This window comes from Leucopleurus acutus, assembly GCF_964270905.1.
Source record: "Leucopleurus acutus genome assembly, chromosome: 1".
Classification (NCBI taxonomy): Eukaryota; Metazoa; Chordata; class Mammalia; order Artiodactyla; family Delphinidae; genus Leucopleurus; species Leucopleurus acutus.
In genome coordinates, this window is record NC_139142.1 from 150,909,519 (window position 1) to 150,937,463 (window position 27,945).

The 27,945-nt window shown below is 42.5% G+C and overlaps 1 protein-coding gene across 2 annotated transcripts in view; it reads left to right on the forward strand.

Annotated features, from left to right (window-relative positions):
- Positions 1 to 263: 263 nt before the first annotated feature.
- The window catches only part of GABRA5 (gamma-aminobutyric acid type A receptor subunit alpha5), a gene marked incomplete at its 3' end in the record, with an annotated part of 89,001 nt that continues 61,319 nt past the window's right edge, over positions 264 to 27,945 (forward strand). Inside the window, exons 1-5 of one of the 2 annotated variants that reach the window (XM_082846258.1) lie at positions 264 to 307; positions 2,063 to 2,222; positions 15,400 to 15,521; positions 16,342 to 16,409; positions 16,515 to 16,735. In XM_082846258.1, the coding sequence (XP_082702384.1) occupies positions 2,137 to 2,222; positions 15,400 to 15,521; positions 16,342 to 16,409; positions 16,515 to 16,735 (497 nt within the window). In that variant the 5' untranslated portion in view covers positions 264 to 307; positions 2,063 to 2,136. Of the gene's footprint in view, positions 308 to 470; positions 493 to 2,062; positions 2,223 to 15,399; positions 15,522 to 16,341; positions 16,410 to 16,514; positions 16,736 to 27,945 lie in introns of those variants that run through there. The other variant, XM_082846259.1, reaches the window with a different exon arrangement.

A 27,945-nucleotide genomic window follows, 5' to 3' on the forward strand; every position in this document is an offset into this window, starting at 1 on the left:
ATGTGGCGCTCGGGCGAGGTGAGAGCGAGCGCGCGAGTGCACTGGGGACGCGGGGGGGTGGGGGGGGCGGAATCTCTGCAGCAGGGCAGAGCGCGGCCTCGGTCGCGGAGCGGAGCCGCAGGGCGGCGGCGGGAGCGCGGGGGGCACCGGAGCCTTTCGGCCCGGGAGGACTGGGGAAGTTCGCGCTGGCGGCATGGGGCGGTGACGCCGCACTGGCCTTCCGCTCTTGCCAGCCGGTTGAGAGCAGGCGGAGGAGGAGGAGGATGCATCCTCGCCGACGGCTTGCCTTCCCAGGCCGGCGCGCAGGGTAAGCCCGGGCGCGCGGGACCGGGGAAGTGGGGTAAGAAGCTGCGGGCGAGGTCGAGAGGACGGGCGGCCCCGGCTCGGTCCGCACCCCTATCCTCGGGGCTGCCTGGCTTGGGAAGGCAGGTGGAGACAGGCGGGGAGCCACGGGCGGCCGGGAGCGCAAACTTTCCCCCGGCGACTGCGGAGGCATAGACAGCGCGGGAGGTCAGGGGGGTCCAGAGCGGCGCAGCCCCGCGGGACGGGGCACCAGGGTTCAGTGCCCACGGGCTCGCCGGTAGGAATTGGGGCGTGGGGCATCCGCCGCCGTCACTGGAGCCGACGGGCGAGATCGCCGATCCGGAGGGCCCCGTCGGCCCCGGGCCTTCGAGGCGCGCAGCGTCCAGGAGCTTCCTGCAGGGTGGGCGCCGGCTCGGCGGCGGGGGGCGCGGGCGGGTCGCGCGGGCTGCTCGGGACGGGGGACACCAAGCCGGCACTGCACCGCGCGCTCCTCTCCGAGAAAGAAAGCGCCGCCCGGCAGGACGCTCCGCTCGGACCCCGGGCAGGAGCCGGGCAGGTCTGCTGGGGCCAGAAGCTAGCCGGGGAGGGTCGGCGAGCGTTTGGCGCTGGGCGCGCCGCTGCGGACCGGGCAGGAGGCCGACCCTGCCGAGCCGCGGGCACCAAGCCGGCGGAGGCTTAGCCCCCGCAGTGCCGCCCCCGCGCCCACCAGCTCCCGCGAGCCCCCGCGGCGGTCCCGGGACCGTGGGAGCGCAGCCTCTCTTTGGGGGTCCCGGCTCTGGGCTGAGGGCAGCAGGAGGCGCCGCCCCGGTTTCCCGCATGCAGCGCCGCCTGCTCGCCGCCGGGACTCTGGCCCGGGTTTGGCTACAAGCCCCAGGACGCGCCCAGGAGACCCCCGCCCTGCCTTTCTCCACTCGAGGGCCTTGGATTCTGAGGTGGAAGTACCTGTTGTGTGTTTCCCTTTTCCGGAGTTGGCCTGGGGTCGCCTCGGGAAAATGTTTCTTTTGAACATGCAGTGCTCCTATAGGATGTGCATCTATTTGCGTTATGCGCATATTGAGAAGTATATGCCTTCGCTAAGGTTAGTTGCAGAGCCCAGGGATTGTGCCTGCTTGGATTTCACATGCATTATTTAGGGCCCAGCACAGAGCCCAGAGCCAAGAGACTTTCCCAAATGCAGTGATTATTAAGTTCTACAGTCATGGGGACAGATTGCTGAGAAAGTGGCAACCCTCCCTTATAAGCAGTTCTTGTATTATCTTGATCTTGTAGAAGACCTGTTTCTTAAATGTGCCTTTCCCCCCCTCTTTTCACATACTTTCTCTCAGCACCTTGCAGAACAAGGAGTAGCTTGCTGACTTTGAACGCGTGGCAAATATTTCAGAAAGGTAAAAGTATTCCACTTGTGGATTTGACAGATGCAAAATACAGTTAGATAACTTCAGGCATTGAATCTAATAATAGGACTAATGGGTCATTTGATAACATGGTAAAAATAAAACAAAGTATTTGAGGCATGGGAAAAAATTAATTAGGGGAATGATTCTGAACCTTGAGTAAAAGTGAAAATTAAGCCTACTGTAATTTCCTTTTATGCCCCAATAAAAAGGCCAGTGAACACAGATGACGCCTGATGTGGAGCCGTGCTGCACAAGCACAGCCAGGCTCCTTTCTTTCTGAACTGTGTGTGTTAGCAGTGTGACTTGATTCCAGGAACTGCGTCACAGAAACATTCATGTTTATATATTTTTCCCCCTTTCAGCTTCAAGATCAAGGTTGAGAAAGGAACAGTTATTCTTCCAAATTCATCTGCTTCAGCTATTATTCTTATTGGGAATGGACAATGGAATGTTCTCTAGCTTTATCATGATCAAAAACCTCCTTCTGTTTTGTATTTCCATGAACTTAGCCAGTCACTTTGGGTAAGTTATCATCTATGCTTTGATTTTACGATTTTCGGGGCACAAGTGCCTTTCAGAAACTTTGCTGAGCAGTATATTAGCAAACCCTCGCTGGCCACCTTTGCAGTCCCACACCCTTGAACTTGTTGTAAATAAATAAAAGAGTCCTTGCCCTACCCCACACTTTATTCCTGAGCAAGGCACTTGGAATAAAGACACTTTATTCCTTTATTCCAAGTGTGGGGTTTCTGAAGTGAGTCAGAGAAAAGAGTCAGATTATGTTTTCAAAAGTGGAAGAAGATGGTTTCAGAGTCGGCTGTGTTTCCTCCCACTCAGGTTAAAGCACGATTCAGAAGTTGACCTGCATAAAGGACGTTTATTGCTTGTTAGACAAGGCAATGATCAGCATTCTGATTGCCCTCCTTGGTGCCATTATGCAAAGGAATTTGCCTTTAAATCCAGGCCCACACTAGGTGGCACTGACAAGGACTTGCAGTGGTCCTGGCTTGAGCCATAGGGCTTGAACTGTGGCCATCTGAATGCAGAGGCAGATACCAGAAACTACATGTGCCTGAAGATCTGCAGGACACCCAGGCATTTGGCGTTATCAGTTCCTTTCCTCTTCTTCCCCAAATTGTTCTGGCTGATCAAAAGGATTGTCACTTGAAGTTGGTGGAGTATAATTAAGAAGTTAAATTTTAGGACAGAAGTCGCCAAGCACCCCTTCTGTGAAAATCAGCTGTGAAGGTTGCACTTGTGTGAAACATGGAAGGATCTTCAGGGCACAGTGAATCTGCAACAGATCCCTACTAGTTGGCAGGAAGGAGGACCCTTCCAAGTCCATGACCTTCTCTCTTTGTCCTCTGGACATTTTCTGTTCTTTTGACATTCCCAGGTGTGTACAGAGGAGGAAACAGAGAGAGAGAGAGAGGCTTGTGACCATCCCCAGGTGTGTGGCTGGTACGTGACGGCAGTGGGGCTGTGTACCAGGTCCGTCAGGGACTAGTCCAGCCCTCAGCACCGTGAGGAATGTGCACATTAACCATGCCTGTAGGACATGCCTCTTAGCCACTCAGGGTATTCCCTTGGGAAAGAGCATTAGTTGTTATTCTTGCCTTGCTGCTTGTCTTGAGTGGTTATTTCCCTACCTGTGCCTTTGGTTTCCTTATCTGTTCAGTGAATGTCTTCCTTTCCAAGGGCTCTCCCTGCTGCTAAACTTTATAGGATTTAACCATGATGTTCCTACATATATCTGCATGAGAAGTGTGTTTAGAAGTGAAATCATACACAATATTTAAATTTCCAAGTTAATACATTAGGTAGTTAATTTGCTTACTATATATACCGCATATATTTAGCAGTATTTCAGAGGTAAGAAATAGGCTAGGATTGAGAACATGTATTTTTTCCTAAGATTTTGGTCAGATACATTTTTGTGAATCTGCATTCTGTAGTCACGAAGGTATTATACTATGGTGGATGAAAGTCTGAAATATGAAGGAATGTGCATACCGAGTTTAGCCATTAGAAGCAGCTATAATTTATTTCTTATTTAATTTGATGACTTTCTGAGGTCATCTTCAAAACAGAGATATATCTGTTAGTTTCTGGAAGCTAATACAGAGCAAGTGGTAGAATACCCCTCAATCTCCCTAGAGAATTAGCTGTTGGAGAAGTTTTGAATCTGTTAGATATAAGGTCAATAGTCCATCCCAAAACGATACCTACTGACTGCAGAAAATGCGTGAGACACAGAATAGTATGTGAAAAAGAAAAACATCCTTAATTCCACCACACAGAAACAATCATTCTTCATATTTTGGTGTGTTTTCTTCCCCTTGCTTCTATGCCTAGCTTTATACAGTTGGGATCATACTGTGCCTTCAGTTTTGTGTTTTTGTGCTTTCTTCATGCCAATACTTTGTTACTACAAACTCTTTGAAATGTATGATTTAAAATGGATGAATATTATTACAGTGCATAAATGATTCATCATAGGCTACTTCCCTAATTTGGGGTGTTTACATTGTTTCCGATTGTGCTGTTATTGCATTTTCCTGCAGTGAACATATTTGGCTTACAATTGTTTTAAGTATTTGAGATCATTTCTATTAGAAGATCTTCCTGTAAGTGGGATTTTACGTCCGCTCCCCTGAGTACTTTTAGCTCTTGGTCCTACATGTCCAGTTGCTTCTGAGGACCAGGATCTGCAGCAAAGCAGGAAGCCCAGCAGGGTGTGGTTTTCAACAGAAGACATCTTGACATCTGGGGGCACAAGTCCCTATTTATTTCCCTTCTTATACAAGGCTCCTTTCACTTGCTTATTACTATAAATGTACTTAAGAATAATTTTGTCAAATTGCAAAGAAAGTTTCAGAACACTTATTTGGCTTAAAACCTTGACAAAATAATAGCTATCACAATATGGAGTGCCTATTTGTTATGTTGTCTGTTTTAGATAAACCCTAGGAGGAGCCTTATGAGCTAAGCATCATTAGCCCTGTCTTATGGTCGGGAAGGCAAGAGTAAAGGATGGCTAACTGGGGAAGTTCGCCAAGCCGGTCATGCTGGAGTTCCGTCCTCAGCCCTCCTCAGAGTGAACCTGCCTGGTGGTCCCCTCTTGATTTCACGTGGTTTGCAGGGAAGGTCTAAGTCAGACTGATCTATAGAGGAAGGAGACGTAATTTTGAAAGGTATTCTCTGCATTGGAGTAGAGAGAGTTTTCTGTTCTGAAATTACAGGAAAAAAGTGTTTGGGTAAGCTCTGTTATTTCCCACAAAGAAAGAGTTTATGTGATTTGGTTCTAAAGAAAGGTGAACGGGGAAGCATGTAAGGCCTTAATTTGAACATTGTGGGACAAGAGAAATACTGATGCCTGTAAATACATAAAGGAAACCAGACAACTTGTGGAGGGTTAGGAGGGTGGCAGGAAACCAGTCAGGGAGCAGAAGGAAAGAGGCAAGTACATGTGTGCTTTTGTGCAGTACAAAGTTATACCCAGTATTTGTGAAAAGCATGTGGATTTGGCAATCAGGAAATTTATAAATGTGATATGTAAAATGTATTTTACCGTGATTATATAAGATAATGTGAAATTGTTTTGAAAATATATGAGTCTCATTTCTTCTCCTTCTTCTCCCTTTTATTTTCTAAATTTGATCAGAGCCACCAGTAGCTCATTTTCAGTAGCCTTTGTAATTCTTCTGTTAGTTTTAAGTTATATAACAGAGCATGAGTCAAGTGTATAACAGAACAGAGGCCTATTTGACTGTCAGCCTTATGCAATGTCACGTTTAGAGACATGGTTTAATTTGAGGCATTATAATTATTTTAATGAGACCAGTAATCAAATGTACATGGTAAAAAAAAAAACTAGCACAGAAATAATAACAATGTCTGAATCAATGTAATGTCAAAATACATAATATTAAATTTAATCTGGAATTAGTTTATCATCATTTGAAAAATCACACTTTATCAGACTTGATTGACCAGTGATAATTGTAAGATAAATTTGAGAATTATCAACTCAATGATAAGGTAAAATCTGATTCCATTCATTTAATAGTATTAAATATTTTTTAGAGGTTTATCTATTGGAAAATTAAAAATGCATTAGAATTTTATCACATGGGAACTACAATTCAAATAGACTTTGGAAAACAGTATTTTATAATTGGCAATTATAGGCAGATTCTTGTAGAAGTAGCTTAAGAACAGGAACAGATAAGGTTCTTCTTTATCTGTCTACGCAGGTGTGCTAACCAGGACCTTTGGTTTCATGAAGAGGGCTTTTTCATACACGTTCTCAAGGACAGTTCTCTTCTTTTAACTAGAGCAGAAAGTATACTCTCTCTGAGTCATTTAAGTACTCACAATGTCTTTCTAAATGGCAAGTTCTCTCTTGTGAATCCCCAGATGGCAAGTTCTTCTTGCCTGTAGCTGCTGGTTCACAAGACCCAGGAAGAAAGTCATTGTAACAATTGTAAAAACACAGAGAAGTGCTGTGAAGCAGTTAGGACACACACAGGTGAGGGGGCGTCTAAGTGGAGGCTGCAGAGATGGCCAGAGATCTCACATATAGTAAACATTTTAGGTGACTAAGATCCTGCTACAGAGTAATGCCCAATATTTTTTAAGGCACCAAAAGAAAATACTTCCAAATTACACACTTTGTAGAAGAAACTCTTAGCAGGTTTATCATGCCAACAGGCAGTGAGCTAAGACAAAGCTTAGAAGGACAGTCAGCCAGAGTCGACCCAGCCAGCCCTGTCTGGCCATCAGCTCCAAGATGAGTCACTGGCTTGGTTCAAGGGGAGAAGGAGAATGTGGGCTTTTGGATTTTTATAAAGGTGCAATTGCATAACATGCATATTTTAATTGGTGTGAAATTTCAAAGGAAAATATTAGAATCAAAAGTAGAAAAATCTTATCATAGAACTATGGTGGCAGGAAAAATAATTATCAGTGTTTACATGAGTATTTCTCCTTCATTTCCAGAATGCATTTTCAAAAAAACGTACTGTTTAATTTTCACAAAACCCTCATTTTTTAGGTGAAAAGAGCTCAGGTGATAGAACACAGAGAAACATGTCTAAGTTTCATCATTGGAAAGTAGAAAAGTAAGGATCCATCTCTAGGCTCAGGGCCTGGGCTAGCACCCTCCATGCAGGACCTTTTCCAGAATGTCTGGATATTTAAGGTGCAACGAAAAGGGATAGAATGGGGGAAAATCTATACTTTGAAATGTCCTAACCTAGAACTCAAATAACACTGCTCTAAAGATAGTTGGTTTATCGTAGCCTGAATAAAATCAAATACAAAATATGTACTATGAAATATAATGTTATAGAGAGGGAACCATATTATAGGAAAATTAAGATATACTATGAAACTGGCTTTAGCAGTTCATTGAAAATTCTGTTTTATTTGTATTTATTTAACAATTTATTTCAAGGTCAAAAGGCAAACCTAAAAATAAATGAAACCCAGGACAAGTTCATTTTCAGTTTTAACAACAACAGATAAAATTGGGCCATCACTCTATAATCAATTTGGTTCCTATTTCAGGGATGTAGGTGTCATTTTGACAGAGGACAGTGAAGCTTCTCTGTGTGGCAGCAGAATTACTAAGCCTGCCTGCAACTCAGTTTCCTAATCTCCAGGTGGAGTTAATAATGGATCCTATGTCACAGGGTTGATGAGAAGGATAAATTGCTGAATGAGTGCTAAATGCTGAAACATGGCCAGATAGGAAGGGAGTGCTAAGTCCAGGCTAGCTATCCTGGGTGTTATGACCAGGAGACCCTGAGGTTTACCAGACCCATGGGGTGGGCACGGCAAAGTCATGTCAGCAGAGTCTCCCTTGCCATGTGAGGGAGCACATTCACAGTCACAGGTTCTGGGGATCAGCATGTGGGCATCCTGCAGTATGGTGCCCTGTGGCTGCATCAGTGTTTATTGAGTCCTTCCTACGTGCCAGACAGTGTTCCAGGTGCTGAGACTCTGTGGTGGGCAGGGTAGAGCATGCCTTCCAGGAGGACTCCTTCTAGTGTGCAGTAAACACATACTTATCAGTTGGGTCACAAGGATTGCTGAGAAGAGTGATCGGAGTAAGAGGTAGTGAGTGTGCTGGAGAGAAGTGCTCAAGCAGATGTCTAAAGAAAGTGAGCATGTGAGCAGTGCCCTTCATGGAGATGATTGGACAGGTGAGAGAAGCAGCAGATACAGGATGATGAGGAAGCAGTGTGAGGAAAGGGAAGGTTGGTGGGAGGCAGGACCAGTGAAGCAGTTGGGAGGGTCAGATCATGAAGGACCTTGTAGGCCACGCTAGGTAGTATCAGGACGAGCAGTTGGCTGTTGAAGAGTGAAATATGAGCCCATTGAGATGTGACCGTAAAATGACAAACGTTAAAGCTGACTCTGGCTGCCGAGTGGAGAATACACTAAGAGTCTAAGGTGGGCAGGCTTAGTAAAGGAGGGACCAGGGAGGAAGTTAAGAGGCAAATGCAACGACCCAGGGGAGGGGCATTTCGGTCAGCAGGGTCTGTTTATGGGCTGATGTGAACGTGAAAGAAGAGGAGTCAGGGATGATCTCCCCAGTGCTTGACCTGAAAACATGATGGGTTCAATTGGCTGTTGTTGAGTTGGTGGGGACAGTAGGAGAAGAGGCTGTAGAGAATCATGAGTGCAGTCTTGGACCTGTGAGATGCTTAGTAGATATCAAAGTGGCCAGGCAGGCCGTTGGACATACAGGTCCGGAGTCAGAGAGAAAGAGGTTGGGGATGGAGACATGAACTTGAGAGAGACATTTAAAACCATTAGATTGAATGAGATCAATCAGACATTGAGTGTCTGAAAAAGAGACTGAAAAAGGGTCCCTGGACAGCCCTGGAACACACCAGGGTTTAAGGTCAGGAAGGTAAGAAGCGGGCAAGCAAGACTGAGGAGAAGAGGCCAGTGAAGATAAGAAGAAAGAGAGTCATGTCCTGCGACTGAGCGGAGAAGTGTTGTAAGAAGGGGATGTGGTCAGCTGAGGGCTGAGACTGGACCTTTGGGTTTGGCAGTGTGGAGGAGCGGCCAGAAGAGGGCTTTCACTGGGAGGCAGTTGGGCAAAGCCCAAGTGGAGTGGGGCAAGAGAAGGGCAGAGAGACAGCAGAGACCTTTGAGCAGAAAACTCCAGTGAGTTTTGATGAGAAGAGAGGCTAAGGATGGAACAATAGCTGGGATGGGATATAGGGTGAATGAAAGACTTTTTAAAGACCTGATGTAATTACTGATAGGAATGGTTGGGGGGAGGGAGACCCGTGTGTGATAAGCACCAGTATGATTCATGTGCTTTATAATCATATATGTGGGGCACCCAGTGTGGCTGCGGGGAGGGAAGGGGCTGAGTCTAGAGAAGTGGGCAGAGTCAGATGAAGGAGGTGTGGCCTGCAAGACCAGGACCTGGGTTGCACCTTGCAGGTGGTAGGATTCTGAACCAGGCTGCAGTGGTTGGGGACAGGAGTGGAGCGTCTACATGGAGGGTGGCAGACAGGGGTAGGGTGGACTTAAGCACTGTCTAGGGAGCTGACAGGCAGGACCAGGGGCACCTTTGACAGGGGCACCATCTAAGAGTTCTGGCATAATGTTTTATGGCCATGAATTTATCCACATAAAGCACACATGTCAATCCATGTTTTCCACCATAAGAGGGAACAACTCTTATTTGGAAACTTGGGGTTGACTTTCATGTCTGGCTATATCCCCCATGCTTTTTTTTTTTTAATTTTACATATTTTTTAACATCGTTAGCTAAAGTGGCGTGCAATGGAAATTTGAAGAAAACATCACAAAACCATGCCATTTAGAGGTACTTATTTAGTGAGCTTAAAGTAACAAGCAAATAAACTGAAGATACATTTATCAGAAGTAATTAAATACTGAAGAAAAATGCAGAAAGAAGTGCAATTCAAGAAAACAGATAAGCTGCTGCTTAAAAGCAATTCTGTTCCAGTCCCAAAGTAAGTTCACATTAAAGCTGGTCTGCAGATGCAATTACCTATCCTATTTTATGGAAATCAAAAAATGGCTGTCAGCATAAGCAGAGATAACATCACAAGAAATGCGTCACACATTGCCATCAATAGCACCATTTGTGGTATGAGACAAAAGATTTTTCTTGCACAGAAATGATGACATAGCTTGAACTTGAACTTGAATTTGAACTTGAACCCTTTACTGAAATAAGGAGACCTCATCAGGCATCACTTGGTAAAATGAAGCACCTTTAAAGATGGACTCTACCTCATAGTGTTATTATTACTAGTAGAGATTGTAATACTGATAGAAAAGATACATTGGAGTAAAATTTCCTCAAAAAGAAAAAGACTCTTAGATTTGACTACCAGTACAACTCTTTGCTCACTCCTCTTTCAGAGTAATGCATGGATTCTACTGCAGGTTTCACCCTGTGGTCGTAACTGATTTTGGAGACAGTTCTCTTGGGATCCCTGCCCAGCTGTATTCAGACTCCTCCCTCCCCATTCCTCCCCGACTCCCCGTCAGAAGCCCTGCTGATGGCCTCATCCATCCTGCCTCTACCCCCTGCCATCACCTGAGCAATGGGTCTCTACGCCTCCAGTCTTTCCTCTTCTAAGTCCATCATCCCCAAGGTGCCCGGGGGCCACAAGGAAAGAAAATGCCCCTGTTAAGATGCTCTGAGTTTCCCACCACCTTCAGGCTAGATCCTAGAGGTGGAGCTTTTCACATGAATACGCCATGATTTGAGCCACACACGTGGCTCTTCTCACCAGAGTTCGATGTACCCTCTGCAAATATCAGTATTTCTTTTCTTTTTTAAAATTTTTATTGGAGTATAGTTGATTTACAATGTTGTGTTAGTTTCTGCTGTACAACAAAGTGAATTAGTTATAAATATACATATATCCACTCTTTTAGATTCTTTTCCCATATAGTTCATTACAGAGTATTGAGTAGAGTTCCCTGTTCTATAGAGTAGGTCCTTATTAGTTATCTGTTTTATATATAATAATGTATATATGTCAATACTAATCTCCCAATTTTTAGTGCCACTGCTCACAACCCCTTCCTTTAGCTTGAGACCTGATCTTCATGCTTGAAAGCTTAGGTCTGCTTTCCTCTCCTCTGACCCCATACAAAGCTTGATCCCTCCCCTTTGGGTACATAGAATGCCCTGCATATTGCAAAGATTTCTGCACCAACCATGTTCTACAGAAATTCTCTGGGAACATGGCCTATTCTTTTAGATGCAGTCATGTTCCCTAGGTTGGGGATGCCACCTTTCTCATTGACACCACCAGTTCTCACCACAATACCAAGCACATGGCTGATGTCTACAATACCTTTGTTGAGCTGAACTGCTGGGATAAGCACTGGGCCCAACCCGACAGCCTCTCTGAAGACGTGACAGAGAAGAGACACTCTCTGGGGTCATTTGGAGTCACTCTGGCAGTTGGCTCACCTTTCTGTTTCCAATCTAGACAGGCTTAGAACAGTACCTCTCCCCCATGGCTGCACATGAAGATCACTTGGGGACATTATAAAATACGAGTGCTCATTCCTCCTGGGTGAATTAAAGCCGAGTCTCTAGGGCCTAGAAACCCCTAGAAACCCGGAAGAGGCTAATGCAGAAGTCACAGAATCAAACGCCTTGAAGAGACCAGATGTAACACCACGGGGACAGGTGGGAAATTTGCACAATTGCTAGAGTTGACCCTTTCTAAAGTCATTTACATTTATTGTTCTGAAAACTCTGCTGGTGAAATAAACCCATTAGTGGACCACGTTTCATGGCTATCTGTTCCCCACTCCACCTCATCAGAAATCTCTGAAAGACCCAGGACCTCAAGCCTGGCAGGGGCCACTCATAGCATTTTAGGAAGCCCTTACACCCCCTGAGCATCTTGTTCCACCCATATCACTGCCCATGTCACAACCACCACCTTCCTTCTTCAGTCTGGAATATGGGGCTCAGAGTTCAAGCTTAGGGATCAAGTCCTTGTGCCTTTTGTATAGACCTGTACCTGAGTAGGAAGATATAAAAAATGAGGATGTTTTAACATGTGTGGTTAGGTCTACATTTCCTTTATGATCCCTTTTCTGGAACATCAATCTGAAAATATTGCAACTGTTTCATAAACTAAATGTGTTTGTAGAAAACTGGCAGTAATTATAAGGAAATAGTTCGTATTTTCAGAGAACCTAGTTCATTAATCCTGATACTGAAGGGGAAATCACCAAATTTTTCAAGCATTTCTACTTTATCTAAGGTCGTTCTCAGAAATAACGAATCTAGTCTCAGCTCACAAAATCTGCTCCCCCTGAGATCGGAGCCATCAGCTTATCCTGGAAGCAGCTGTGTACTCACAGCTTACCTGAGGGCCGGCAGAGCTCTTTGGTTTTACTCAGAACAGTGAAGATGCAAGCTGGAGCCTGCTTTCTGTACCTTAGAGGGCTGAGGGCATCTTGTGTTTCCACCTGGAGGACTCGTGGATTTGCTCACTGCATGGAATTGCTCACCGAAGGCACAGCCCACTCTGTGTATGTTATTTTGTTTTCCTAGCTCAAATGGAACAAAGCAAGCTGAAGTCACTCTGTATATTAGAAGCAGTCTGTAAAGATTATACAACTTGATATGCATGAGCAAGTTCACCAGACCTCTCTGAGAGTCTCCTGTATCCTGGCACGTCATTTGCTTTCAGTGGTAAGGGAAGGGCCTTCCTCTCCGTAGCAGTGAAGACAGTGCATTTTGTAACAATGAGCTGCTGATGAATGGTTTTTGAGGAGGATCTATGGACTGAGGAGGACTTCCCAGTTGTTCATGAGAGGAACCTCTACTCCTGCCCCAACAGGCATTTTTAGGACTTTTTTAGAAACCGTTTCATACCTCCTAGGGCCTACCTTCAGTAAAAATAGAGAAGAAATCACTGCAAATCCCCAGCCACGGCCTCTCTAAAAAAAAAAAAAAGTCCACAGATAAATAGAAGAAGCAGTTACAGCAAAAGATGGCAGATATTGAAATTCCTGCAAGAAAAGTGTAATTATGTGTAAATGGGTGTAGATATATTTGAACTCTTTGGCCAAAAAGTGGAAGAAGAGCTTTGGAAGTCTTAGACATTGCATGCTATCCCATTGCTTTTGGCAATGATTTGGGTATTTGTGAAGCAGGATTCAGAGCCATGTGGAATGGTGTTTGTCTGAGTCAGTGGTGGAGCAGTGTACCAGAGTGTCCAGGAGGCAGTTCTCCTGGAGACAGGCACTGGGACTGCATGGTCTGTGGGCATCTCCATGGTCTCTATCTCTGGGCAGTCAAGGCTATTCAAAGCAAATATAATTTAAGAACATTTTCACAACAGATGTAATAGTTTTTAAAAATGTTCTTGAAACATTAAAGTATGCTTTTTCTTTCATTTTTTCTCATTGTGACTTTATTTTACATTTTTTATTGAAATATAATTGATATATAACATTGTGTACGTTTAGGGTGTGTTGATTTGATACATTTATATATTGTAATATGATCACCACCTTAGCATTAGCTGACACCTCTATCATGTCACATAATTATCATTTCCTTAAGTGGAAACACTTAAGATCTAGCCTCTTAGTAACGTTGAAGTTTATAACACAGTATTGTTAAGTATAACTACTATGCTGTGCATTAGATCCCCAGAACTTATTTACCTTCTAGTTTCAGGTTTGTAACCTTAAATAACACCTCCCCAATTCCATCACCCCCAGCCCCTGGTTGCCACCATTCTACTGTTTCTACGAGTTGGCTTTTTTAGATTCCACATACAAGTGATAAGCCTTTTCTACTAGGGTGCAGGCTTTCATCTCTCTTCTAAGTTAAAGAGCCAATGGGGACCTTCCAAAAATTGGACACTTGGACCAAGCCCAGAATTGAATAACCAAACTGGTGAGAGTTATGAACACCATGCGAAGTGGACATTGAGGTCAGATTTAGTTTGAGCAATAGTTGTTCAACTGGGCGTGTGCACAGACTTTCTTTCATAAACTTGAAGGACAGTGTTAAACCCCTTCGTCCTGACATTAGGTCTTCAAGGCTGAGTGCTTTGTCTTTCTAAAGTGTGAAACTACAATAGATGTCAGAGAAAAGGGAATTCAATATTTTTAAATACTAAGTCACAGAGTAAAAAAAGTATGTGTCTGTGGGCTCCATACTAACAGGACTGAATTTTAGGTTGTTAGAGCTTCAACAATATGCATTTTAATGGTGATGGGAAAATTAGATCCAAAGAACTTTATAGTGTCTCATTCAAAAGGGAGTCACTTTAGGCCATTAGAGAGTTGATCTGTTTAGATACAGTCAGTGAAAATGACCAATTTTTGAGAAGTGGGTGGGGCAGGTACACATCAGTGCTGCCCTCAGATCCACCTGCTGATGGCAGAGCTCAGCGTCCATTCCAGCCACTTCACGGAAGAGAAAGCGCATGAGCACAGTGGGGCCCCACAATCAGGCACTACAGGGAGGTCCCAGGAGCCCTCTGTTCTTCTCCCAAGTACCAAGGGTGCTGACTTCTCGGGACCACAGCTGGCTCTCAGCTGGGTTGAGTTCCCCTTGAAGCCAAGCCAGATGTGCAGGTCAGGTTCTTGGTAATAACACATATCTTGCTATTTGCACTTCTGAAAAAGCAGCTATGGATGCCTGAGGTGGAACCCATGATGTTCAGGTGTGTTACCATCTTCTAGACTTGTGACTTTCTTTCCCTCCAGATAACTTACTCGGTTTGCCCAAATATGCTCAGGGCCATTTCTCATTTCCAGCTGCTCCATCAACATACACTTTTGAGGCCTGGATAACTTCACTGAATTGTACAAACTAGACTGTTCTTCCTGTGAACCTCCTAGAAGGTTCTGCCCGTCTTCTCAGGGTTTTATCGTAAGTTGACATGTTGGGTCACACAGAACACTGCTCCCTGAGGCTCTGCTCTGAGGCGACATCACGTAAAGCCAGGGTTTTCAGCCTGGGCTTCACAATTCCTGCTCCCTGCATCCTGTGCTTTGGCTGGAGCCGAGTGTGCTGGCAGCTGGCAGTGCTGATGGTACAGAAGCCCACAGACTCTGTCGTCCCTTCACCATATGCTCCAGTCCTGACTTAATGCTCATAGCACAAATGCTCCCAATTAAGGATACAGGGAAATTTGGGCACACCAATCTTACTTTCAAATTGGATAAAGTTTTTAATGTCCCCCCGACACCCCATAGCCCATTGCAGTTGACTCACTAACAAAATGAAGACTCAGTTTTTCTGTGTTTAAACCAAACTTCTGAAATACCCTGTGAGTGGGTTAGGCTCTGCTAGTCCATGTGCAGTGACTAATATGTCTTTAAAATGGCTACACTATTGACACAAACAGCTCTTTAGAATCTGGGAGGGATGGATTTTGAGCATCATGTAAGGTTGATGGGAGACCAGCCCAGAGCCAGCATTCTCTGGCTGGCTATTGAAGAATTAGGGTTATTCAAGATATTCAAGAATAAGGCTTATGTATGCAAAACAATAACCTGGGTAGTAAAAGAGATCATTCTCAGATGCCCTCCCTTCAAGACAAGTCACCATATTATTCCCTGGTTTCTATACTTTGAGAAGAATTTGTAAGAAATAATTAATACAAGTTTGAACTCTTTCTTTTATTTCTCCATTAAAAAGCTTTTCACAAATGCCAACCAGTTCTGTAAAAGATGAAACCAATGACAACATCACAATATTCACCAGGATCTTGGATGGGCTCCTGGATGGCTACGACAACAGACTGAGGCCTGGGCTCGGAGGTTGGTGTATGCTCCTTGGCTGAGGCCCTCGAGGCCCAAGGGAAATTTTTGCTTAAACCAAGCTCATGTTTCCTGTGGTTCAAACAATTCCTCAAAGAGCTTCCCTGCTAGCAGTTTGAATTGGTGGTGTTGCTAAGGCTTCTGCATATTATCATTTTCCAGATGCAAGAAGCCAAGGGAAGTGGTATCCCTGCAAACTCCCTTTTCTTCCCAGATAATGGTAAGGCCATTCTGGTCCACTTAAGGAGGAACCACTTCTTAGGTGTTACTGAAGCGGAGGTTACCCTATGTTAGGAAATACTTTAAAATCAAAGTCATACCCTCCCATCTATGCGAGTCATTTTCAGAAATCCACTATTCAGTGCAAGTGCTCATCACACCATGGCATGTTACAGGTTTAATTTTTCACTAGAGCCATAATCACAGTTTTTACTTTGACTCTATAAAGTTGATAAAACTAAATGGATAGTAAAATATGCTTTCAGGGTACAACTGGCTTAATTTTGTGCTGAGAATCATGTGCCGTTTCAGGCATGTGTGGTGCCCTTGGCTCTAACCGATTTAGATGTGGTACATTTGAACCTGCTCCATTAGGTAAGGAGGGACCTGCTAGCAAATACATTCCCAGAAGAATATGTTTAGTCCTCCATTATTTGCATTTTTAGCAGAGACATTTACTTAAAGCATGATTCGACTTTCTCTGCCTTTTTGGCAAGACAAGTCCACATAGGCTCCTTGACACCGTTTTACTCCACCCTGAGTTATGTCCCTGTGAATTGTGAGCTGGGGCCCTGGTGAGGAACCTGTGTCTGTGTTTCAGAGCGTATCACTCAGGTGAGAACGGACATCTACGTCACCAGCTTCGGCCCGGTGTCTGACACGGAAATGGTAGGTGCGAGGCGCGGCCCCACCCAGACCACTCTAAACCCTGAAGGCACTGGCCCAGGGCCTCCTCTCCTTGAGTTGTCACCTGGTTGCCTCCCTTTGCACTAGGAATACACCATAGATGTGTTTTTCCGACAAAGCTGGAAAGACGAAAGGCTTCGGTTTAAAGGGCCCATGCAGCGCCTGCCTCTCAACAACCTCCTTGCCAGCAAAATCTGGACTCCAGACACCTTCTTCCACAATGGGAAGAAGTCCATTGCCCACAACATGACCACGCCCAACAAGCTGCTGCGGCTGGAGGATGATGGCACTCTGCTCTACACCATGCGGTGAGCGTGCTGAGTCGTGCCCTGGGCTGCCGGGCAGGGGTGGGGGTGGGTGGGGCCGAGAGGAGGTGGGCTGGTTTGAGGATTCTGTCGTGTGTGTGATGGGTATTTTTTCCTTTTGACCTACCTATACTGATGTCCATGTAGCTTATTTCTTTGGGCTGCTATGGGTTCATAGTATTTATCTATATTTGTTTTTTGATTGAAGATCAAGGGCGTCTTTGTTGTTTTTTTTTTCTGGCTGCGCTGGGTCTTTGTTGCTGCACGTGGGCTTTCTCTAGTTGCCATGGGTGGGGCTACTCTTCGTTGTGGTGCACAAGCTTCTCGTTGTTGTGGCCTCTCTTGTTGCAGAGCCCGGGCTCTAGGCGCTTGGGCTTCAGTAGTTGTAGCATGCAGGATCAGTAGATGAAGCGTGCAGGCTCAGCAGTTGCAGCTCACAGGCTCTAGAGAGAGGGCTCAGTAGTTCTGGCCCACCAGCTTAGTTGCCCTGCAGCATGTGGGATCTTCCTGGACCAGGAATCAAACCCCTGTCCCCTGCATTGGCAGGCGGATTCTTAACCACTGCACCACCAGGGAAGTACAGATCAAGGGCATCTTTGGAAGAGTGACCCAGATAACGTAAGTTAGGGAAATTTTATTTTAAAGGAAATTTTATTTTAAAAATCCAAGGAGAACGCTTTTTTGTTGCAATTGTGCAACGCTTTTGACATTTTAAAAGTCTGTTTCTTGTATGGTTTGATAACATTTCAAATGCTGAGGTTAAAATTTAGTATTTCTCATTTAAAATGATCATTAGTCATTTTTTAAAAAAATTCTGAATTATTCATTGCATCTGAGTAAATCAATAAATTGACCAGTCAGAGAGACTCCTTTATAGCTTTTCAGGTTCCATGGTGGGCCTAAGTAGACTTTAGAAAATATTTTTTAAATTAACAAAAAGGAAAGAAAAAAGCCACTAAAGTCAAGTTAAAAAAAAAAAGCACATGCATTTATGTAGCTGTTATTGGAATTTCTCTATCTTAGTTACAATTCTTCACAATAAACTTTATATTTAAAAGAATAATCATAGTGGAAAATAATATTGATACAGTCATCTTCAGAGGCTGCGTGTCCTAACATAATTTTGAGGAATGCTTTGGCACATTGTATCCCAAACCTATTTGACAACAGGTCTCGATTTATAACAACCCAATAAGGATTCTGATCAGTGATCTGTGCACACACCTTGGCATTTTGTTCCAGTCCTCACTCTTCCCTTTTCCCTACATTGATCTGGGAGGTGTTTCACCCATAGAGGGAGACAAGAGTTGTGAACATCACATCAGTGTCTGAGACAGTGCCTTCTCCATGCAGAGAGTATGTGAAAAGCTGAGAAATATCTTAAGGGTCTATAGTTAGTCCTTTGCCATCATTCTATGGAAAAGGAAGCCTGGGCAATGAAATCAAGAGCACTTTGTTCAGCCCTGTGAGCAGAGAGCAGGTATGGAGATGAGTTCCACATCCTGGAGGATGCCAGGGGTCCCCACAGTGGGGACACTGTGTGGGCCTACCGTTCTGCGTTTCGTTCATAGAATAAAAATACCCCTGATCCCCATGGATTATTGCCCTTGATTCACAGCTGGTTCCTATCCTGCAGAGATCAGTTAGGTCCATCGCCTAAGACAATGGGATGCTTCATCCCATGCACAATTGCTTGGACAGGATGGTGAGATAAACCCCTGGTCTAGAAGGGGAAGAGGCAGCAGAGGGGTGTCTGTGTACCAGGCAACTTCACAAACACAGACAGCCCTTCAGTCCTCAGACAGCCCAGCCAGCTGGGGGACACCATTTCCATTAACCAAAAAACAGCTTGAGGCTTAGAGTTGTTTGGTAATCAGCCCAAGGTCACGCAGCTAGAGAGGGGGGCAGCAGGAATTTGAGTTCAGGTATGAGCAATTTCCTTGTTTAATCCACCACATTTGAAAATTGGAGGGATGCAACATTATTAGACATATAATGGCCTTTGTCTTACCTTTGTTAAAGTGTCATGCGGAAGATGGTGAGACCCAGAGCAACTTGTCAGCAGTAATTTGTCCTTGTTTATGTAGAGGAAGCCTGCTGCTAACGAGTTGCAAAGTTGATGACCAATTTTCTTTTTCAGTCTTATAAAATATTTGGAAAGTGGAAATAGTTCCATTTGAAAGTGTTAGGAATTTTAATATGATGGAGCTATAGCTGTAATTTGATAGCATTTTAATCTACTGATTTAGCAAAGACAGCAAAATTGCAACAGGAGTTAACTGGTGATAGGACGGATCACACACACAGCCCCGTCCAGGTCCCACCCTGTCACTGAGCGTCCAGAGGTACAGCCTTTCTGTTTAGCACTTGGGTCACTCCTGCCAAGCTTTATAAAAGCAGTGATATACTTTGACCCAGTAATTTCTACGTAATGTCCATCTTAAGGAAATAATTAGGAATAAGGACTAAGCTTTATGCACAAAGGTTTCTATTGTCATATGGTTTATGATACCAAACATTGGAAAAAATATAAAAATTCCATACAGTCTTCAACTAAAATTATATTTAAAAATTTTTATTCAGACTTTGGACCTACCTAAAAAGATGGAACATGAACATGAAGAACAAACTAGGGTTCACGTGAGACAAATGTTGTTTTAACCTGAGACAAATGTTTTAACCTGAGACAAATGTTGAGAAATGTCTGAAAAAGTACTGTTAGCAACTTCTAAAAAGTAACTCTATAGCAATTATGGTACATGGGAGGGATTCATTTATGTAAAATCCCCACCATGCTCCAGAAATCATTTAAGGTAGTATTCAAAAACACAATTCAGATGGATGGAATTCTTTAAATAGGTGATTCCAAAAAGCCAAGGAAACATAAGCCATTGATGCCATTTGCTCCCAAAATGTCTTTTCTAAAAAGCCTTATTAGGTGCTTACCTGGAAGTGATCTACAATTTCAGTTCTGAAGAACTTTCTACCACCCGTGTGTAATCTGTTTACAGGATCTAATGATAAAAGTCACTAGCTGTTCAGGGTAAGCCCAAAGAAAGCGACAGACATTTCCTGTTGGACTGTCAAGCAGAGGACACGTAAAGTACCAAGCAGTTTCTTCCAGGATGTTCTTGTAGCAAACAAAATGATATGTTTTATAGAACCATCCCCAGAGTTGTGCTTCGGATGTCAGGCTGGTGGCCAGGTATTCTCAAGGGGACCCTCAGCACAGCAGTCTCCTCGGTCATCCTTGCCAGAGCTGGAGAAGGAAGAGGCACAGAACCCAGAGCCTGACTTCAGTCCACCCAAGGACTGAATGACTGTCTTTCTGGCCAGGCTTGCTAATTGTTTGGTTTTTTTGCTGGGTAGAACTTTAGGTCATCATTGAGTAGCAGCAAGTTCTGATTTCACTCCCCAGCAAGCCCAAGCAGTCCTGGGTGACCACATCTCTCAGGGCACATGCCAAATCTCATGACACATTTTCTTTATAACAAGTGAACTGGGAGATAGTGACCAGCTCTTATCTCCGTTTCCTCCACACGCTTGGAAGGTGCAGATTCTTGTGAGAACCACCTTAGGGCTTATTCCCCTGGCCTTTGGGTCCCTGGCAGAAGAGCCAATCTCTCGTACTTAGTTTCTGGTGTAGGAAACCACAACAGGCAAGAAAGGAATTACTAGAAGGCAGGCTGTGCTAGTACAACATGGTATCAGAAAACCTGGCTGCTGTTCCACCCAGGATCACCATGTCCATGCTTGTGGGCAGATATTTGAGAGTGCCGGCGACTGTGCCATCATGGGTAATAGAATGCCCTGCACTTGGGAAAAGAGCACTGGACAGAGTGGGGTCACTCTGCATTGTCACTCTGGCACACTATGAATTCCCCCATGCTATTTTTATTTTGAGAAAGGCATATTTTATGATTGCTTACACCCTGTTTAGATTTTCATTATTAGTGAAAAACACTGCTTTGAATTGGGGTGATAGGAAGAGAAAAGAGCATGGAATTTGGAGTTAGGCTCACTTAAGGTCGAGTCTGAACTTGATCATAGAGCGGTCATGAGTACTTTGCTGTTCTAGTTTAATCTCTTAGAACCACGATTTGTTAATTTCTTTTTTTTAAACAACTTTGTTGGAGTATAATTGCTTTAAAATGTTGTGTTAGTTTATGCTGTATAACAAAGTGAATCAGCTACATGTATACATATATCCCCATATTCCCTCACTCTTGCATCTCCCTCCCACCCTCCCTATCCTACCTCTCTAGGTGGTCACAAAACACTGAGCTGATCTCCCTGTGCTCTGCGGCTGCTTCCCACTAGCCATCTATTTTATATTTCGTGGTGTATATATGTCAATGCTACTCTCACACTTCATCCCGGCTTACCCTTCCCACTCCCTGTGTCCTCAAGTCCATTCTATACGCCTGTGTCTTTATTTCTGTCCTGCCCCTAGGTTCATCAGAACCTTTTGGTTTTTTTTTTTTTAGATTGCATATATGTGTGTAAGCATATGGTATTTGTTTTTCTCTTTCTGACTTACTTCACTCTGTATGACACACTCTAGGTCCATCCACCTCACTACAAATAACTCAATTTCCTTTCTTTCTGTGGCTGAGTAATATTCCATTGTATATATGTGCCACATCTTCTTTATCCATTCTTCTGTCAATGGACACTTAGGCTGCTTCCATGGCCTGGCTATTGTAAATAGTTCTGCAATGAACATTGTGGTACTTGACTCATTTTGAATTATGGTTTTCTCAGGGTATATGCCCAGTAGTGGGATTGCTGGGTCATATGGTAGTTCTAGTTTTACTTCTTTAAGGAACCTCCATAGTGTTCTCCATAGTGGCTGTATCAATTTACATTCCTACCAACAGTGCAAGAGGGTTCCCTTTTCTCCGCACCCTCTCCAGCATTTATCGTTTGTAGATTTTTTTAAGATGGCCGTTCTGACTGGTGTGAGGTGATACCTCATTGTAGTTTTGATTCGCATTTCTCTAATAATTAGTGAAGTTGAGCAGCTTTTCATGTGCTTCTTGGCCATCTGTATGTCTTCTTTGGAGAAATGTCTATTTAGGTCTTCTGCCCATTTTTGGATTAGTTTGTTTTTTTGATACTGAGCTGCATGAGCTGCTTGTATATTTTGGAGATTAATCCTTTGTCAGTTGCTTCATTTGCAAATATTGTCTTCCATTCTGAGGGTTGTCTTTTGGTCTTGTTTATGGTTTCCTTTGCTGTGCAAAAGCTTTGAAGTTTCATGAGGTCCCATTTGTTTATTTTTGTTTTTATTTCCATTACTCTAGGAGGTGGGTCAAAAAGGATCTTGCGGTGATTTATGTCATAGAGTGTTCTGCCTATGTTTTCTTCTAAGTGTTTTATAGTGTCTGGCCTTACATTTAGGTCTTGATTCCATTTTGACTTTATTTTTGTATACAGTGTTAGGGAGTGTTCTAATTTCATTCTTTTACATGTAACTGTCCATTTTTCCCAGCACCACTTATTGAAGAGGCTGTCTTTTCTACATTGTATTTCTTGCCTCCTTTATCAAAGATAAGGTGACCATATGTGCGTGGGTTTATCTCTGGGCTTTCTATACTGTTCCATTGATCTATATTTCTATTTTAGTGCCAGTACAATACTGTCTTGATTGCTGTAGCTTTGTAGTATAGTCTGAAGTCAGGGAGCCTGCTTTCTCCATCTCCATTTTTCTGTCTCAATATTGCTTTGGCTATTTGGGGTCTTTTATGTCTCCATACAAATCGTGAAATTTTTTATTCTAATTCTGTGGAAAATGCCATTGGTAGTTTGATAGGGATTGCATTGAATCTGTAGATTGCTTTGGGTAGTATGGTCATTTTTACAATACTGATTCTTCCAATCAAAAAACATGGTATATCTCTCCATCTACTTGTGTCGCCTTTAATGTCTTTCATCAGTGTCTTATAGTTTTCTGCATAAAGGTCTATTGCCTCTGTAGGTAGGTTTATTCCTAGGTATTTTATTCTTTTTGTTGCAATGGTAAATGGGAGTGTTTCTTAAAGTTCTTTTTCAGATTTTTCATCATTAGTGTATAGGAATGCAAGAGATCTCTGTGCAATAATTTTGTATCCTGCTACTTTACCAAGTTCACTGATCAGCTCTATTAGTTTTCTGGTAGCATGTTTAGGATTCTCTAATATAGTATCATGTCATCTGAAAACAGTGACAGTTTTACTTCTTCTTTTCCAATTTGGATTCCTTTTATTTCTTTTTCTTCTCTGATTGCTGTGGCTAAAACTTACAAAACTATGTTGAATAACAGCAGTGAGAATGGGCAACCTTGTCTTGTTCCTGATCTTAGAGGAAATGGTTTCAGTTTTTCACCATTGAGAACAATGTTGCCTGTGGGTTTCTTGTATATGGCCTTTATTATGTTGAGGTAACTTCCGTCTATGCATACTTTCTAGAGGGCTTTTATCAAAAATGGGTGTTGAATTTTGTTGAAAGCTTTTTCTGCATCTATTGAGATTATCATATGACTTTTATTCTTCAGTTTGTTAATATGGTGTATCACATTGGTTGATTTGCATATATTGAAGAATCCTTGCATTCCTGAGATAAACCCCAGATGATCATGGTGTATGATCCTTTTAATGTGCTGTTGGATTCTGTTTGCTACTATTTTGTTGAGGGTATTTGCATTTATGTTCATCAGTGATACAGGCCTGTAGTTTTCTTTCTTTGTGACATCTTTGTCTGGTTTTGGTATCAGGATGATGGTGCCCTCGTAGAATTAGTTTGGGAGTGTTCCTTCCTCTGCTATATTTTGGAAGAGTTTGAAAAGGATAGGTGTTAGCTCTTCTGTAAAGGTTTGATAGAATTTGCTCGTGAAGCCATCTGGTCCTGGGCTTTTGTTTGTTGGAAGATTTTTAACCACACTTTTAATTTCAGTGCTTGTGATTGGTCTGTTTATATTTTCTATTTCTTCCTGGTTCAGTCTCGGAAAGTTGTACTTTTCTAAGAATTTGTCCATTTCTTCCAGGTTGTCCATTTTATTGGCATATAGTTGCTTGTAGTAGTCTCTCATGACCCTTTGTATTTCTGCAGTGTCAGTTGTTTTTTCTCCTTTTTCATTTCTAATTCTGATTTGAGTCTTCTCCCTTTTTTTCGTGATGAGCCTGGCTAATGGTTTATCAATTTTGTTTATCTTTTCAAAGAATCAACTTTTAGTTTTATTGATCTTTGCTATTGTTTCCTTTATTTCTTTTTCATTTATTTCTGCTCTGATCTTTATGATTTCTTTCCTTCTGCTAATGTTCGTTTTTTTCTGGTCTTCCTTCTCTAATTGCTTTTGTGTAAAGTTAGGTTGTTTATTTGAGACTTTTCTTATTTCTTGAGGTAGGACTGTATTGCTATAAACTTCCCTCTTAGAACTGCTTTTGCTACATTCCATAGGTTTTGGGTCGTCGTGTTTTCATTTTCATTTGTTTTTAGGTACTTTTTTATTTCCTCTTTGATTTCTTCAGTGATCTCTTGCTTATTTGGTAGCATATTTTTTAGCCTCCATCTGTTTGTATTTTTTACCATTTTTTTCTGTAATTTATATGTAGTCTCATAGCATTCTGGTCAGAAAAGATACGTGATACTATTTCAAGTTTTTTAAATTTACCATGGCTTGATTTGTGACCCAAGATATGATCTATCCTGGAGAATGTTCCATGAGCACTTGAGAAAAATGTGTATTCTGTTGTTTTTGGATTGAATGTCCTATATCAATTAAGTCCATCTTGTTTAATGTATCATTTAAAGCTTATGTTTCCTTATTTATTTTCATTTTGGATGATCTGTCCATTGGTGAAAGTGGGGGGTTAAAGTCCCCTACTATGATTGTATTACTATCGATTTCCCCCTTTTATTACTGTTAGCATTTGTCTTATGTATTGAGATGTTCCTATGTTGGGTACATAAATATTTACAATTGTTATATCTTCTTCTTGGATTGATCCTTTGATCATTATGTAGTGTCCTTCTTTGTCTCTTGTGATAGTCTTTATTTTAATGTCTACTTTGTCTGATATGAGAATTTCTACTCCAGCTCTCTTTTGATTTCCATTTGCATTGAATATCCTTTTCCATACCCTCACTTTCAGTCTGTATGTGTCCCTAGGTCTGAAGTTCATTTCTTGTAGAAAGGATATATACAGGTGTTGTTTTGGTATCCATTTAGTGAGCCTGTTTTTTGGTTGGAGCATTTAATCCATTCACATTTAAGGTAATTATCGATATGCATATTCCTATTACCATTTTCTTAATTGTTTTGGGTTTGTTTTTGTAGGTCCTTTTCTTCTCTTGTGTTTCCCAGCTAGAGAAGTTCCTTTAGCATTTGTTGTAAAGCTGGTTTGGTGGTGCTGAATTCTCTTAACTTTTGCCTGTCTGTAAAGATTTTAATTTCTCTGTCAAATCTGAATGAGATCCTTGCTGGGTAGAATAATCTTGGCTGTAGGTTTTTCCCCTTCATCACTTTAAAAATGTCCTGCCACTCCCTTCTGACTTGCAGAGCTTTAGATGAAAGATCAGCTGTTAACCTTATGGGGATTCCCTTGGATGTTATTTGTTGCTTTTCATTTGCTGCTTTTTTTAAAATTTAATTTTATTTATCTTTTTATACAGCAGGTTCTGAGTAGTCATCCATTTTATACACATCAGTGTATACATATCAATCTCAGTCTCCCAATTCGTCACACCAGCACCACCACCACCACCACCACCACCCCCACCACCCCAAGCCGCTTTCCCCCCTTGGTGTCCATACGTTTTTTCTCTACTTCTGTGTCTCAATTTCTGCTCTGCAAACCGGTTCATCTGTGCCATTTTCTAGGTTCCACATATATGCATTAATATACGATATTTGTTTTTTCTTTCTGACCTACTTCATTCTGTATGACAGTCTCTGATGCATCCACATCTCTACAAATGACCCAATTTTGCTCCTTTTTATGGCTGAGTAATATTCCATTGTATATATGTACCACATCTTTTTTATCCATTCGCCTGTCGATGGGCATTTAGGCTGCTTCCATGACGTGGCTATTGTAAATAGTGCTTCAATGAACATTGTGGTGCATGTGTCTTTTTTGAATTATGGTTTTCTCTGGGTATATGCCCAGTAGTGGGATTGCTGGCTCATATGGTAGTTCTAGTTTTAGTTCTTTATGGAACCTCCATACTGTTCTCCATAGTAGCTGTATCAATTTACATTCCCACCAACAGTGCAAGAGGGTTCCCTTTTCTACAACCCCTCTCCAGCATTTGTTGTTTGTAGATTTTCTGATGATGCCCATTCTGACTGGTGTGAGGTGATACCTCATTGTAGTTTTGATTTGCATTTCTCTAATAATTAGTGATGTTGAGCCACTTTTCATGTGCTTCTTGGCCATCTGTATGTCTCCTTTGGAGAAATGTCTATTTAGGTCTTCTGCTCATTTTTGGATCAGGTTGTTTGTTTTTTTTTAATATTGAGCTGCATGAGCTGTTTATAGATTTTGGAGATTAATCCTTTGTCCAATGATTCGTTTGCAAATATTTTCTCCCATTCTGAGGGTTGTCTTTTTGTCTTGTTTATGGTTTCCTTTGCTGTGCAAAAACTTTTAAATTTCATCAGGTCCCATTTGTTTATTTTTGTTTTTATTTCCATTACTCTAGGAGATGGATCAAAAAATATCTTGCTGTGATTTATGTCAAAGAGTGTTCTTCCTAGTTTTCTTCTAAGAGTTTTATAGTGCCCAGTCTTACATTTAGGTCTCTAATCCATTTTGAGTTTATTTTTGTGTATGGTGTTAGGGAGTGTTCTAATTTCATTCTTTTACATGTAGCTGTCCACTTTTCCCAGCACCACTTATTGAAGAGACTGTCTTTTCTCCATTGTATATCCTTGCCTGCTTTGTCATAGATTAGTTGACAATAGGTGCGTGGGTTTATCTCTGGGCTTTCTATCCTGTTCCATTGATCTATATTTCTGTTTTTGTGCCAGTATCATATTGTCTTCATTACTGTAGCTTTGTAGTATAGTCTGAAGTCAGGGAGTCTGATTCCGCCAGCTCCGTTTTTTTTCCCTCAAGACTGCTTTGGCTATTCGGGGTCTTTTGTGTCTCCATACAAATTGTGAAATTTTTTGTTCTAGTTCTTTGAAAAATGCGATTGGTAATTTGATAGGGACTGCATTGAATCTGTAGATTGCTTTGGGTAGTATAGTCATTTTCACAATATTGATTCTTCCAATCCAAGAAGATGGTATATCTCTCCATCTGTTGGTATTATCTTTAATTTCTTTCATCAGTGTCTTATAGTTTTCTGCATACAGGTCTTTGTCTCCCTAGGTAGGTTTTTTTTTATTTTGCAGTACACGGGCCTCTCACTGCCGTGGCCCCTCCCGCTGCGGAGCACAGGCTCCAGACGCGCAGGCTCAGCGGCCACAGCCCACGGGCCCAGGCGCTCCGCAGCATGTGGGATCCTCCCGGACTGGGGCACGAACCCGCATCACCTGCCTGCATAGGCAGGCGGACTCTCAACCACTGTGCCACCAGGAAGGCCCCTTAGGTAGGTTTATTCCTAGGTATTTTATTCTTTTTGTTGCAATGGTAAGTGGGAGTGTTTCCTTAATTTCTCTTCCAGATTTTTCGTCATTAGTGTATAGGAATGCAAGATATTTCTGTGCATTAATTTTGTACTCTGCAACTTTACCAAATTCATTGATTAGCTCTAGTAGTTTTCTGGTGGCATGTTTAGGATTCTCTATGTATAGTATCATGTCATCTGCAAACAGTGACAGTTTTACTTCTTCATTTCCAATTTGGATTCCTTTTATTTCTTTTTCTTCTCTGATTGCCATGTCTAGGACTTCCAAAACTATTTTGAATAATAGTGCTGAGAGTGGACATCCTTGTCTTGTTCCTGATCTTAGAGGAAGTGCTTTCAGTTTTTCACCATTGAGAATGATGTTTGCTGTGGGTTTGTCATATATGCCCTTTAATATGTTGAAGTAGGTTCCCTTTATGCCCACTTTCTGGAGAGTTTTTTTTTTTTATCATAGATGGGTGTTGAATTTTGTCAGAAGCTTGTTCTGCATCTATTGAGATGAACATATGGTTTTTATTCTTCAATTTGTTAATATGGTGCATCACATTGATTGATTTGCGTATAATGAAGAAATCTTGCATCTCTGGGGTAAATCC